This window comes from Aulonocara sp. 'chitande type north' Nkhata Bay, linkage group LG5 (genome assembly GCF_057382095.1).
Source record: "Aulonocara sp. 'chitande type north' Nkhata Bay isolate Kocher_YH1m ecotype deep benthic linkage group LG5, A_spYH_male_GT1.1, whole genome shotgun sequence".
Taxonomy (NCBI): Eukaryota; Metazoa; Chordata; class Actinopteri; order Cichliformes; family Cichlidae; genus Aulonocara; species Aulonocara sp. 'chitande type north' Nkhata Bay.
The window spans coordinates 35,191,310-35,206,463 of NC_141348.1; the positions used below are offsets into that span (position 1 = coordinate 35,191,310).

General features: G+C 37.2%; 1 protein-coding gene across 3 annotated transcripts in view; it reads left to right on the forward strand.

The window, feature by feature from the left end:
- The first annotated feature begins 335 nt into the window (after positions 1–335).
- The window catches only part of igsf21a (immunoglobin superfamily, member 21a), a 193,188-nt gene continuing 178,369 nt past the window's right edge, over positions 336–15,154 (forward strand). For 2 of the 3 annotated variants that reach the window (XM_086293196.1, XM_086293197.1), the window contains exon 1: positions 360–720. In XM_086293196.1, the coding sequence (XP_086149322.1) occupies positions 582–720 (139 nt within the window). In that variant the 5' untranslated portion in view covers positions 360–581. Of the gene's footprint in view, positions 721–15,154 lie in introns of all 3 variants that reach the window. The other variant, XM_086293195.1, reaches the window with a different exon arrangement.

Genomic DNA, 15,154 nt, shown 5'->3' on the forward strand with positions numbered 1-15,154 from the left:
AGAAAAGAAACATGTTTTCCTGATAATTAACTCATCAACTAGATGACTAGGAAGTGCATTTATACGTAACCTATGCATATTCTTGTACGCTATATACTATACGGAGCACAAGGATCTCTACAAATGTTTTTTTTTTATAAAAAGAAAAATCCAACGGAAGTAAATCGGCTTAATGGGCAGAATTAGAGGGGTCTGAATCCAGGGTAGGATTAAGGAAAATTGTGTGAAATAAAAGAGCGAGTGATCAGGAATGACTGTGCGTCTGTCTGGAGGGGGAGGGCGGGAGGAGAGAGAGAGAGAGAGAGAGAGAGAGACATTTTCATCCAAACCGCTCCGTTTTTTCCACAGCCTATCTCTTCTGCGCGGCTAAGCGCAGCTCCCTATTGTTTAAACTGTGAGGGGGGGAAAAACATTCCGCTTGTTCTATAAGCGCACCCAGTGAGTCATTTTTTTTTTGATGTGATGCTCGTTTATGACTGCTCTGAATGCTGCATTCAATTTCAACTTCTCCGAATTCTCCACTTAGACTTGAGCTGCATCATGAATAGTTTGGGGGCACCTTTGAATCGCATACCTCTGGAATGGTGGGGATTACACAGCCGAAACCTGGAGGGCATGTAAACGCAGATGGAGTTTGGGATTTATTGCAAAATAAGGGAAAGATGACCGTCTTCTCATTGTACTTGCTTTTGTGCGCAGATCTACTGGATTTAGCCGTCGGTAAGTGTGACCCTTTCATGCCATTTTCACGCAGTGGGAACCTCTCACAGCTTTCCGATCTATGCGTGGGGTCTAACAATATCCGAACTGTCAGTGAGTTGAGGCATTCGTTATGTGACAGCGAATCAGGACTACTAACTGACCATTAACAGGACAGCCGGGTGGAGGCGATCGGTACCATTCTCGCCACATGCCAACTTTCACCCTACTGACTAACCAAGTCGTGGAAGAGTGAAACCAACGAATAATGGTCGGATTCAGTTCAGGCTGCAAGATGTGCGGTGTGCGTGTCTATGTACTAAATGGAAACGGAAGAAGAACGGTAGCAGTAGGCCTAGTTATGTAGTTAGTCTTAATTCATCTGCATCGACTATCACGACCAGCTTGCATGACAGCACCTACTTCTGAGTACCGCACAAGTATAGCTCCAATGCTGAAGCGCACTCCAAGGCGTTTGTTGATCGTGGGTTTTGCACACCAGATAGCGCCTGAGCTCAACAGATATTAAAGTTGATGCGCTGAAAAACATTGAAGTGCGTCTTTTAATGCAGATTTCCGCCTTCAGCGCGGTCTGCACGGCACAGCGGTGGCATCATTGTCGCGTGTTTTTATCCTCCGTTGATGTGTTTCGATGTTGGGGGATGAGAACACAGCACTGATGATATTTTACGCGAATCCTGAATGTTAACCAATATATATAAGCTATGTTTTACAGAATGCTAAAGCTGTGAGCAATAGGATTGTCTTTTTAGGGCAGAGAGTGGAGTGGTGATGGGACTAGGATGTTGCACTGGAATTTAGGAAAAACACATTCAAATATGTGCTGCAGATAAGAATCTGCCCTGACATTTAAACATGTCCCTTTATTGTTTTGATATTGCTTGTCACACCTATGGACCCAGTGGCATTTGTCAAAGGCTTTTTTGCCTTCTGCATGGATATTTATCATGGAGAGCTTGCACTAAAAAACAGAACTATAAGCACTCTTTTTTTTCCTTACTGAAGAAGCAAAGTATAACCCTGCTCATTCGGCTGGAGTTATAGGCTCAGAGTCAGTGCTAGCACGGTGGTGTTTGAAGGGCTTCAGAGGAGAGTTCACCCTTGGCTACAACATCACAGCAGCAGCATGCTGTACAAACCAAGATGTTAACCTTTCTTGCATAGCTGAGGATTTTGTTATTTTAAAGTGTTCTGACCTTTGCAGACGTATAGGAAATCATTATGAGCCATTTGGGCTTAACATATTCTTAGATGTTTAAAAGCCTCAGGTGTTTGCTCAGATGAGGGTGAACTGCACAAAGGTTCTGCGCTGCAAGTAGGGTACTTCAGGAATGGAATCATACTTATTTGAAATGGGTTTTTCTTTTGGGGTTTTATTATATCGCTTAGGAGAAATGTTACATGAAGGTGTTAATATTGTTAACCGTGTCAACAGCAAAAGGCAGAATTTAATTTTAATAAATAGCAAGAATATGGTTGTACTGACTTATGGTCATGCTGGTTTTCTGGTTTTTATTTGTATTGTTGAAACTAAATTGATTGACACTGACACACACACACGCTTACACACACACACACTTACACACACACACACGCTTACACACACACACACACACACACACACACACACACACACACACACACACACACACACACACACACACACACACACCTCTCTCTGTCTCTTTCTCTATTTATATAAATTTTTCACTGATATTTAGTCAAAAAGTGCTGTAAAACAAAGTCAGTTAATAGTATTTCAAAACAAAGTTAAAATGTAGAATTAAGTTAAACAAGAATAAAATAAAATAGACAGTGAAAAAATCAGACAATAAGAATCTCAATAGAAAGCCTGGTTAAACAAAAAACACACAAACAAACAAAACAAAATGTTTTTTCTATTCTAAGTGCTTTTTTTTTTAAAGATGACAGAGAGACAACTAAACAAGGTTGGAATGGGAAGCAAAGTGTAATTGTCACAGATTGAAAGGCTCTGTCCTCTCCAATCTTCTGTCTCATATGACTAACAAATAAAAACAGTATTGGTCATTTAGTCCATGCACCACTCCTGTCTGTTACACGTGTTTCAGAGTCTGCTACAGTTCTACTACACCTAGCTTGCACCTACAAGCTAACCTTAGTAAAATTTAATAGTTCAAGCATTTGTTTTTTTGTTTGTTTGTTTTTAACCATGTTGCAAATTCACGGTATGAAGAGCAGGCTATATAGTCTATGTCTGGATTCTTATTTTTGAAGAGTTACTTTGTAATGCATATTTTATGCTGCCATAGAGCTACGGAATAGAGTGCACTGTGTGAAGTGTGATATCCCAGCATACATTGTTTTATCACATATGCTGCTGTATTGCATAACACATTTTTCCTTGTGTTATGAACTATGGCCTTAAAGCAAGGCTACCCTGGCTGTCAAGGCTAACAAACAACAATTAGACTATTGTCAATAGCTAATAATAGTTTGCTGCTACCATCCCAAGGATTGTTTTTTTTTTTAAAGTCAGATATAAAACTTTGCTAAGCAAAGAGAACCAATTACTTTATGTATAAAAAAAGTACCTTTTCAACCTCAGAACTTTATAAGATGCTACCTGCCTTGATCTATACCCTCTCCAATGAGAAAGGATTTTCAATAGTATCTTGAAATCTGTCCAGAAAATCATTAGCATATTCCTTGAAATGGGAATTTGCCCCGAGGTGTTCAAAACCACTGTTGTGAAATTTCTGTTGAAGAAGCCAAATCTAGACTTTGGAATCCTAAATGATTACAGGCCTATGCCTCTGCGGTGTCTACAGCTGTCCATATGTGTGTCTGCAAGAGAGTATAATCCTAGCCTTAAGCTCCCTCATTGACTGCCTGTCGGCAATAAATAAATGGATGAGTAATAACTTTCTGAAACTAAATGAGTACAGGAGAGAAATTCTATAAGTAGGCCCAAAAGCCAAAACGATGCAATATCTCAAAAAACTATTTTAGACTCTGTCCTAGGTTTTTCGCCCTGTATAAGTAAAATATGTGGTATTTGTACAGCTGCGAAAAATGATCAAAGTGTGTGCATTCCAGACTAAGCAAGATATTGAAATTCAAAATCATGCTTTCATCAATGAAATGAATTTTTGACTAGTCTTTCTTAAAAGTCCACTGAAAAAAAAGTAACTCATTGAGGATTCTATGGTTAGACTTTAAATGATAAAAAAAAGAAAGAAGAGTGAACCCGTATTCTACTCTTCCCAACATTGTAAAACCAGCCTACCTCAAAGATGCATGATGTCCTTTTACAAGCTAGTAGATCCCGTAGCTTTCAAGCTACCCAAAATCCAACAAAATAAGACTGGAGACATAATTTTTCATTTATGTCTGGAAACTGTGGCATTGCCTCTCCAAAGATATAAGAGAGCTGGGCTCTGCTTTAATCCTTAAAAACACTTAAACTATCCTACTCTTGGATCCAGTTAAAGTATCCAAGAGATACTTCTTTCTTTACGATTTTTTCTTCTTTAATATAATTCACATTTACTGTTTCTATTAGTGTTTATTTTATTACTTATTCTGTTAATTTGTTTAGATATTTCCTTCTTATTAGTCTTGAGGCACTTTTCATGGACAAAAAAATGATTTGTTGATTATGTTGAATGAATGGCATCTTCTGTACCGAGAAAACGTTTGCATCAAGAAAAATGTACTTCTCACAGGCCACATTTCCAATGATTCCAATAATACTCGCAGAATCTACTCCACTTCATAAGCAGCAGAAATCTTCTTCCCTTTCTTCAAAGTTGAGGTTGTAGCAAAACTAAAAGCTGCCTCAGTGGTTTACTGTAGCAACAAAATAATTCCCCCTGCCTGTTGTGGGGCTGCTGTGCCAAGTTTGGAGGTATCCTTGATCAAATTTGAAGTACAGCTGTTGTCATTCCTGTCCTTTTCATCTACAAAAGCCTTCAAAATGATGAAAATACTTTCACCACAGAAAAAATTCTACTACTCTACTGTTTTTGTTTGTTTGTTTGTTTGTTTTTTTCCTAAGCTACCTAGATGTAATCAGACTTTGAGTAAGTTACACTTCATGGAGTAGATAGAACGGATTACACTGGGAATTTCCTATTTTGTTTTGTGACAGCTAAAGAAACAGCAAAGAGAGGCAAAATTTTAACAGTAACATGTTGCTTTTTTTTAAAAAGTAATTTAAAAATTGATTAGTTTGCTTGAATTGCAGACCTAGCATGTTAGGTAAGTCATTATAATAAAAATCTGGCAGTCTCATAAATAATATAAATCTGTTTGTTTCTTGTTAACATGTAACTAAAATCGTACTCGTTAGAGTACTAAGTATAACAAAGCTAAAGCATGTCAGTGAGTTTCATTTTGAGGTGTTAACATCACTGCTCTTAGCGCTAGCATGTTTGCTTGCTTGTGTCCTTCAACTCCAAAGTGTTGCCAAAAAGCTGTTTTATTTTTCTGGTCTTGGTGGTACTGACTTTTTCATCTTTCTAAAACCTGAGCAAGAAGCAATCATGGTGCAGAAGAGTGAGTGAATTACTGACAGGAAGTCTGGCTCTTAGTGTATGTATCTACATGTTTTTCTGTTGTGTCTCATGTAGTAAAGGTACAAAAATGTTCCCAATTCTTTGTTTTATTTTCAGTGGAAAAACACAACATTAAAGAACCAGGTGTTAGCCAGTTTGTTATAACATTGTTAAACTATATAACTACAGGGTTTAACCATTCAGAAACCTGATAGTCGAGACCAGCTGTTTCTGAGATGAACATTGGTCAACTTTTGTGTGTGTATTTTATTCATTTATTTATTTTGCCCTTAAGCTACTGACCTCACCTATGACACCATCTAAAAATGAAAGAACTTTCAAATAGGTTGGTACAACATGGTATTACTGTCTGTATTACAATGCCATTTAGGAAAGAACAAAATACTTCACAGAGCCTCAGAAATTTCATTCAGAGATTAAGAACTAGAGATAACAGTGTTCAAAAATGAAATTATATAAAATTGCAGCCTTTTGAAGTTTTTTTTCCAGACAAAAAGAGTTGGCTTAGTATTCATTTCTGACCTAGACCATTTCCTAATAGAAATTAGATCGTCTCTAATGCTTTAACACATTCCTGTTTTAACTTTTTAGATCAAACTAAGGATGAAGTTTCTTACTAAACAAATCATAAATATCATTTTAATCCATACTGATGTGAGGGCTTTTTTGAAAGCTACATCTTGCGCAGTCTCACAGTTTATGACATTTTTCTGTCCGATGAATTTTACGTCTTCCTTCTGAGTTTTATATAGACTGTTAGAAGTGTATAAAAGAAACATTTGATATGTGCATTACTTGTGTGCCCTTGGCTGAATACAGATTTGTTGTAAAATGTTTTAGGCTGATGTCTGAACAGCTGCTTTTAGGTTCACAGGTTTTCCTGTAAAGTACTAGATGTTCTGATTTTATGTAGATCCAGAAATGGGGCAGGCAGGCTCAAGTGATTTGTTACCAGAAGACTCAGTCAGGAAAATTACAAGGATAAAAGAGCAGAATAATTGATGTTCATGTGTTACGGGTCAAAGGGATTCGGTGCAATATCAAAAATAGGTTAAAACAGCACTATCAAACATACTGATTCAGTTGATAGAGTCGCTGTCAATGAAAATAAAGAAACTCAGTCAATATAAAATTGTGTCAGTACAGCAGGCTGTGAAGTGGCAATTATGACATGACCTGTAGGCTATGTTTTAAAATCTGAGGGAAGGTCATCAGTTTTTGATGTAATTTCTTTAAAAACGGCTTCTTTTAAAGCCTTCTGTTAAAGCACCAAGGAGAATGTGTTGTCTCAGACCACAGTGGTGAAGGCTGGTTTGCAGATTGTGTATCATAGCAGTGTTAACAGATTTAACAAGCACTGGATCTCAGATAGGTTTCCGGCGCACTGTGACTGCCTGCTACTGATGGCTGGTCTTGACTCACAGGAAGTGAAGAGAGATTTGGCCTGGAAAATGGGTTGTTGTCATGCAACTATCTGACAATCACCAAGCTTTCCATCACACTGCAGCTCTCAGCAGTTATATAAAATGATTATGCCCAGATTAGAAGCCATTTTCATTGTTTCATTTCATTTGCTATTGTTTGCTTGACTAGTCAGTGTGACTGTGTAAATCATTTTATATACACTATATATACTGCTAATAGTGTATGGGCCTTTTAGCAGATACACTTAAACCAGATTGCTGTGGAAATACAAAATAGCCCATTTGATTCTATTGCTGTAAAGTAGCAGCTTGAAGAAAAAAATATGAGTGCATGTCATTTTGACCCAATAGCATGCAGCTTTATCTGGTTTGACTCCCTTAGTGAGCTCATGCTGAACATACTTACTGAAGTACTTCAATTACTGAAGTACTTCAATGAGCAATTTAATCAAAAGGTGGCAGATTCCATCTAATAACTGTACTGAAAAAAAAAATCTAAACTTTGGAACCTATGAACACAAATGCCATGTGTAAAACTAATAGTAACAAGAACAAAATGCATATTTTGTAGGAAACTTGAGTTTTTATTTCACTACCTTCTGTCTCTAATTGGTGAGTTCAATCAATTACAAAAATGGAAAATGTATTAAATATTTCAGTTCAGTTAAAGTCTGTTTTATTAATATAGTGCCAGTTCACCTTAACATTCATTTCAGGGCTGTTTACTTTGTAAGCACAATGCTTAACAATTGTTTAGAGAGAAGTCCAACAATTCCCTTTGAGCACTTGGCAACAGCAGTTAGGAAAAAAAAACAAACCCTTTCAACAGGAAGAAACCTCAGACAAAGCTAGGCTCGGGGAAGGTGGCCATCTGCCTCCATCGGTTGGGGTGGGGGGAAGGTGAAAAGAGAAAAGAGGAGCGCAGATAAACAACAAACAACGTCAATGCAGTAATAACCATTCAGCAGGTGTATCAGGTCAGTAACCACAGAAAAACATATGGCACCGGAGAAATATAGAAAAAGTAGACATATAAGAGCACAGAGACGGAAAAATATATAATCACAGCATGCACTATAAAATTATAACAGAGGGAATGTGCTAAGTGCGCCATTTAAGGTTGTCTGGGCATATAGCAGCATAACTAAGGGATTGTTCGGGTTAAGTTGAGCTGTACCTAACTATAACTTAATCAACTATAAACTTTATTTTGAATTTATATCTGTAAAGGAAGACCTGTTTTTTTTGCCTTCCACCTCAGCATTGGGTATCTCATTGGGTTGTCTCATGAAATTTCAAAAGCCCTGTTCCTAAAATTTATGATGAAATATCCATGCACTGAAAGTAAGAAATCCAAAATCTGCACACAGCAAGATATGATTATCTAAAGTAACTCCTGCATTGTTTTCTGACACTGCTTTTCAGATTTTCAGACATAACTGTAAAACTCTTAGAGCACACAGAATTCCCACATTGTTGTGTTGATAAAAGTCTGAGAACAATGTGCTATTTCACAGATGGATTCTGCAAACTTTTGCTTTTATCTAACAAGGCTCAAACACTTATATGCTTCAAGTTTTCCAGCAGCATGGCTGAAGAGGTTTACCAGTTTCCTATGACGCTTGCATTTGCTTTTCACACTGAAGTGCAGGTGTTTTTGAAAAAAAAAAATGCTGGCCTTGAGTTTTTTCAAAGAAATCTATGCCAATATCACAATTCCCTAGAATGGCTGAAACAGTGGCACGAGAGTAAGAACAACACATTTTGAGAATTAGCATACACACCAGCTATCTGCTTTTGGGGTGAAACCAAAATCATCTGTCTGACATTTTGGACAAGCTAAAGTGTGGTTTTTGCAGTAGTCCAGTCACTGAGAAGCCATTACCATATTTTATTTACAGCTAGCATCTTAGCTATGGGGTCTGCATCCAAGATGACTTGTTGCCTAGTAGCCTCGGGCCCTAGGAGTGGACCACAGTTTTTATGAATGTCTACTGCAATTCAAATAATGCAACAGAATCTGCAACCATCATGACAAATTTGTCCTCCCCCACTACCACCACGACAGCCTCTGGCGTGGAAAGTGGTAAGAGGCAGAATCGAGGAAAAATGAACCTTCCTTTGCCTGTATAGCTGAAATACGTTTGTGTTTTCAAGCAGTGATGTTAAAATGATCAAATGAAAATGGCTCTGATTAGTGGAGACAAGTAAAGGCTTGGGGCAAGAAGTTCAAAGAGCACAGTAACTTTCTTTACTACCCTTGTGGACCTTCATACACAGATGTAGGCTGGCTTGCTGATGTCTTTGGCTTGTGTGGGAGTTTGAAGTAACTCGGATTCCCTCAGCAGCTGGTGGTTTGCAGAGATAGAGAAAATACAGAAGCAAAGTGTCTGTATTTTCTCCCAATGTTCTCCCAATGATCTCCCAAATGGTTACATAGAAAGGGAGTATATCGTTCCTGTTCATGATCTTTAGTAAGCAGTAAAGTTTTGTCAAATAGTATAATATGTCCTTTTACCAGAACTTTTAAAAATCCCATTTTATTACAGAAACTTGTGTTTCTCAATTTAGCAGCCAGCATAACGAGGGATTTCTTGGCAAGCTTTATCAGCACTTTTACAATATTCTCCTCCCACCGTTTCCTACATGCTAATATGGATTATGTGGTTTTGCTTATCGTGTTCAAACATAGGTGCTGAGTAATATCAATTGGTCCGTCACTGTGTCCCAACATCAGTCTGTTTATTTAGGGCTGTGAAACTGAATTGTATATGATACATGAAACATATCAGCATCCAAAGTTTATTGCAAGACAGCTGAAATGTACACTGCTGCGCACAGTCTTTTGTATACAAACATTCTGTTTCTTTCTGCTAGTGATCTGACACAAATGGAATTATTCAAAGTCATGGTGACCTCAAAATCTAAGCTTGCCTTTTTGTTACAGTATGTACAGTATATCAAGATTATCTTAAGAAGAAACAGTTGTATTGCATTAGCAATAAATTATATTGACTCAAAGATAAAATGCAATATAGAGGGAAATTAACATTAAAGTATATTGTGAGAAACATTTTACTTACTAAATTGGCTCAAATATACATGACAGTGCTTTAACCTAAAAGGAAAAAGCCCTTTTTATGCTTTCATATACACACATTGTGTAGTAACTGTAAATATTCTAAATCACTGCTTTGCTTTCCCAGTTTGATTCTTCTGGGAGGTTTTTTAAAAAAAAAAATGTTTGCAGCTATTCAAAGCCATCTTCAAGCCAGTGAATACAACATTGCAGAGGTTTCATGAAAAGTTCAGATTAGGCATGGAAAAAGGAAGAGATGGCAGAGGAGGGGGGAAAAACAGCTCTAATCGACGCACTGACGTCACTCTGGAGCTGTGCAGATGGGAGTAAAGAAGGATTGTGTGGGCTATGAATCTTGTGCATATTGACTTCCTCCATATAAGCCACCAAAATAAAAAAATAAAAAAATCATAAAGACATCAATCTGCACTCACAGGAGTAGGTATTAGTGAAGTTTCACAGACAGTCAGAATATGATAGGACAAGGCTGTGTTCAGCCTGTAACATCTGTCATTTCTGATAACATTTATCAGCAAACCTTTGATCTGCTGTAGAACTTGTCATGCAAGTTCAGAGAATTAATCTTCTGAATATGCGACATGAATTATACAATAATAGAAATTGTGGGTGCATATGGATTATAACTTGCTTTAAATATAATTATTTTACTTCAGTTTTTTTCTCTAAAGATTATGGTTAAAATTGCAAGGAAGCTTTATCTTTTAGGATGCTTACATGCAACTTTGGCGCTCGCTTCTGAATTTTTATATAAAGGAGGACTTGTAATGATTAAATCTATTCTTTCCCAATAAAACTGCCAGCATTAATTTCACATATGCCTGGTACCAGGTGACTCTGGTATAAAAAAAATTATTTGGAAAGTGGAAATAATAATGTGAGGGAGCTTGTGTAATGACTCATCACTGTTAGTTTCTTGTACTGCTGTTCTTCCTGGAGGAAATAATATGTAAAAAGAAAGTACATGTGTGAGGTCTTGGTGTGAGTCTATCCTTTTCTGACTGTGATCTCTTAAGGCAGGCAAGCAAGATGTTCCAGTCTGTTCAAATTATAAATGCTTGTGCTTAATCTTTATATGGTAATCTTCCTATTGTATTGTTTTACTGTCATAACAACTTGTGGATTACTCATCTATTCTTGTGTTGTTATAAACACGTTTTATCAACAGGGAAGTTGCCCTCTGGTGGACAAAATATAGAACATCAACACTCATTACATGGTTGACTGGTGTTTCTCTGATTTTAATTTATCGCCCATCATAAATGCCGATACAGATACATCAGCAAATAGATAACATTGACCAATATTTTGGAAATGTGAAGCAAGAAAGTCTTTAGTGTGGCTGTTGGCAAAGAAATAAAATCTTGGATTATCACCTAATGTTTCACAGTTTGGCGTAGTGGTACCAAAAAAGAGAGACTCAAGAAAAAAAGGTCTTTCTGCACATGTACAACAGGACTCCATTCTGTAGTATGGACTCAAATACTTCAGTTAGATACCTACTTGACATTGCAGAGGTACACATAAGGTATCCCAAAGTTTCAATGCCTCGATAAAGAGCCTTGAGCAATATTAGCTGCAAAGTAGAAAGTTGGATGGACAGTATTATATGTTCCATTTCGAAGATTTTTGTGCTTTGTTTTCATTTATTTTGTTGTTTGCTATTCACTTTTACACTATTTTTTTTTTTTTTTTTTTAGGAAAGAAAGCACTTTATTGGATTTAGGAAAAGCTTCTGGCTGGCAAATATTTTTGTAGATATGGTCAATGTCTGATTGCAGTCTGTCTACTGTTTTTATTGTATCACTTTTGTATATTTTACGCCAAACAGAAGTTTGCAGGCAGTGTCAAAGCTCACAAATTGTAATTACATTTAATTAAAAGTCATCTGTTTTTTTAACTAAAACAAGTGAGCCAGAGATGAATAGTAACTGCTAATTGGTATGCTTTCAAATGATACTGCCTAAGGGAGGTGCGTATAATGTAAATAGAATTTATTCTAGGACGAAACCTTGTGGCACTCCATAATTAACCTTAGTGTGTGAAGAGGACTCCCCATTTACATGAACAAATTTGAGTATGTTAGGTAGATATGATCCAAAATACTGCAGTGCAGCTCCAGCGCGTGCTCTAACCTCTGTAATAAAATATTATGGTCAATAGTATATCGAGCGCTAGCAAGACAAGCACAGGGTTGCTCTTGCTATTGATACCATTACACCAATTCGTCACAGTATTGTGTTGGTCCTTCTTTTGCTGTCCAAACATGACTGACACATTGAGCAATGGACTCTACTAAACTCTTAAGGTGTGCTGTGATATCTGCCACCAAGATGTTAGCAACAGATCCTTTAAGTCCTTTAGGTTTAGAGGTGGGCCCTCCATGGATTGAATGTGTTTGTCCAGCACATCGCATAGATGCTCAGTTGGACTGAGATCTGGGGATTTTGGAGGCTAAGTCAACACCTCAAACTCGCTGTGCTCCTGATACCATTCTTGAATCATTTTTGTTTTGTGGCAGGGCGCATTATTTGGGGCACATCATTAAGAGGTCACAGGCAGCCACAGTGACTACTATTTTTATGACAAGATGTGCATGATCTGCAATAGTGCTTGGGTAGATGGTACACGTCAAAGTACCTTCTGCATGGATGCTGGAATCCCAATTTCTCAGCAGAACATTTCCCCAAACATCACACAGACCAGGGAATCTTCTTTCATTGCTCCATGGCCCAATGCCATGCTCATTGTTGGTACTTTCGGTATATTGCTGGTTTATCACTGTTTGCTCAGTGGCTGAAACAGTGGCACTTTTGATAGGTACTGACCGCTGCAGATTGAGAACACCCAATAAAAGTTACAGTTTTGGAGATACTCTACCCTAGTTCTCTAGCCATCACAATTTGGCCCTTGTCAAGCTCAAATGTTGACAATTGCCCATTTTCCCTGCTTTTAACATATCAACTCTTTCAAAATATTCACTTCCTCTCTTATATATCCCACCCACTAACAGGTGCCATGATGAAGAGATAATTAGTGTTATTCACTTCACCTGTCAGTGATCATAATGTTGTGCCAGATTGGTGCATTTTTACAGTCACAGATGATGTGTTGTTAACAGCATGAGCACTCTTACTATGAACCTTCTTACAATGACACTGTCAAATTCCTATTGCGTATATTGTTTGTTGTTTCTAAAAATGCACTCTTTATCTACATTCAGTGTCTAATACAAATCATCTCGTTGTTGCTAAAAGACAAATGTCTAAAAGGGAATTATGCTGTTGTTTGTTTTTATCTTGTGGATTACAAAAAAAACAAAAAATGAAACATGTAGTCAAACTGTAATGAAAGTGATGACTATCAGGTGGGAATAGGGAAAAGGAAACCCTGTGCAAAATCATTTTGCTCTGATGCGACAGCGTGAAGTTAGCCCTCGGCCATGGATAAAGTTTGTGCCGAAACACCCCCAGTGGATTGTGATTAATCAATCTTAGAGAGCGGTATGGGGAAGTGATGGTAAGAGGGAAAAGGAGTAGGTGGAAAAGTGCCTGTGGGGGTTGTGCACTTTTAAGTGGGAAATAAGTAGATCAGCAGACAAAAAAACCTCTTCATGAGGTTTCATCATGAGTCTGAATTAACTGTTGAATCAAAGATGCTGATGAAAAATTGAGATGTTCCATCTGCTCTCTGGGTTCTGCTGTCAAACCCACTTCTCCAGAGTACAAACAGTATCCTGTCACATAAAGGCGAAAAGGCCATAGAAGTCCCAACCATGTTTGAACCCCTCAAAAGTAGTGTGTACATAAAGATATAACATTAAATATAAATTGACAGCGTGACTGTTGTATTGTGTTAAAACAATGATTTTCATTCATTAATGAGTTGATTAACAGGAGTATAAATCCATCCCTTTTGAACCTAAAAAAAAGGGTCAAAGTTTACTGACTCAAACTGACACTTGAGGTTGGCTGAATGGAACAAAATACGCCACAGGAAATTGTTTGGGCTTACAGCTGTGTTATGCAAGACAGTTACTTATTATGTATGTATGGAGTTAATTGCATATTGGCAGATGCTTTACATTAAAGGATTTAGGTGTGATTGAAGAAATTATAGGGAAATTAGTGTACTAATAGTGTTGGTTACAGAAATTTGTAGCAATTCTGTTTTTGATCTAGTTTCTAACACTTCAAAGTAAAGATACGTTTACATTCATGACATTTAACTATTTATTCTGTCTAGCATGCATTAGTTTAGTACCTGTTTGGGAAAAATAGGAACAAAGTGGTATTGAATTCCTTTCCTGTCATTTCACCAGTCAGATTTTTCGTACCCAGTCAGCTGTTCAGATTCCTCATGTGGCTGCCTTTTCCAAGGGGAGTTGAATGTAAGAGAAAGCTCACATTAGTTCTCGTCACAGCTGACTGAACATTTGGATACATTCTGCTGCATACTGAGACCTTCATCATTGCAGAATAGCACAAGATAGAATATGGCAGGTTTAGGATGCAGTTAGTAATAAATTCAATAGAGTGTATTATCAGTTTTGTTTGCCAGTTTATCCAATCCATTTTTATTTGCAAACTCAACAAATATGTATGTCTACCTTCAATTTCTGTGCTGTAGAAGAACAAAAAGTGAAGAAAAACTCAAAGTACTTAAACCTGATTGAAATTCAGCGAATTGTCGTTGTTATCAGACATCTGATGCTACAAAAGCAAAACAGATGTCATGTAATTAAAAGTAACCCTGTGGTGCTTTTCTATTTTTAGGGCAGAGCTGTATATGACAGTTGCAGATCAAAATGACACCCCTCTGTTTTTGTGTGTTTTCTTTCCTTCTTTCTTTTTTATGTGAACGCTAAGGTCATCACTTTAGATTTCTTCACTAATATCTTCATCATAGCACAGATAATATGAAATCATTGTCACTGTAGTATATAAGTTACTGTAGTTATGAGTTAGGCTGACTATTCACTCTTTTAATGTATTGTGTAATAGACATCTGTCACCCTCACCGTACTGCTAGTTTCCACTCTATCCACCCATCTTCCTGATGGGACAAATCCTAAAGTTATCAATATTCAGGATAATAGTCTCAGAGGAAGAGTAATATGAATGTGTCAGTAGGATTGGAGTATTCATAACTCCACTTCCTTATAATTCCATCCACAGCACTGAATATTAATCCTATCATTTTAGCCCTACCTATGAGGAAACACATCAGATAACAAATGGATTAAATTGTACTGAATCAAGAACAGGTCTGTCTGAAACAAAAAATTTAGTATTTTGTTTATCTTGAAATACAAAGTTAAAAGAACCTGTGTTTGATAATGATACATTCATAAG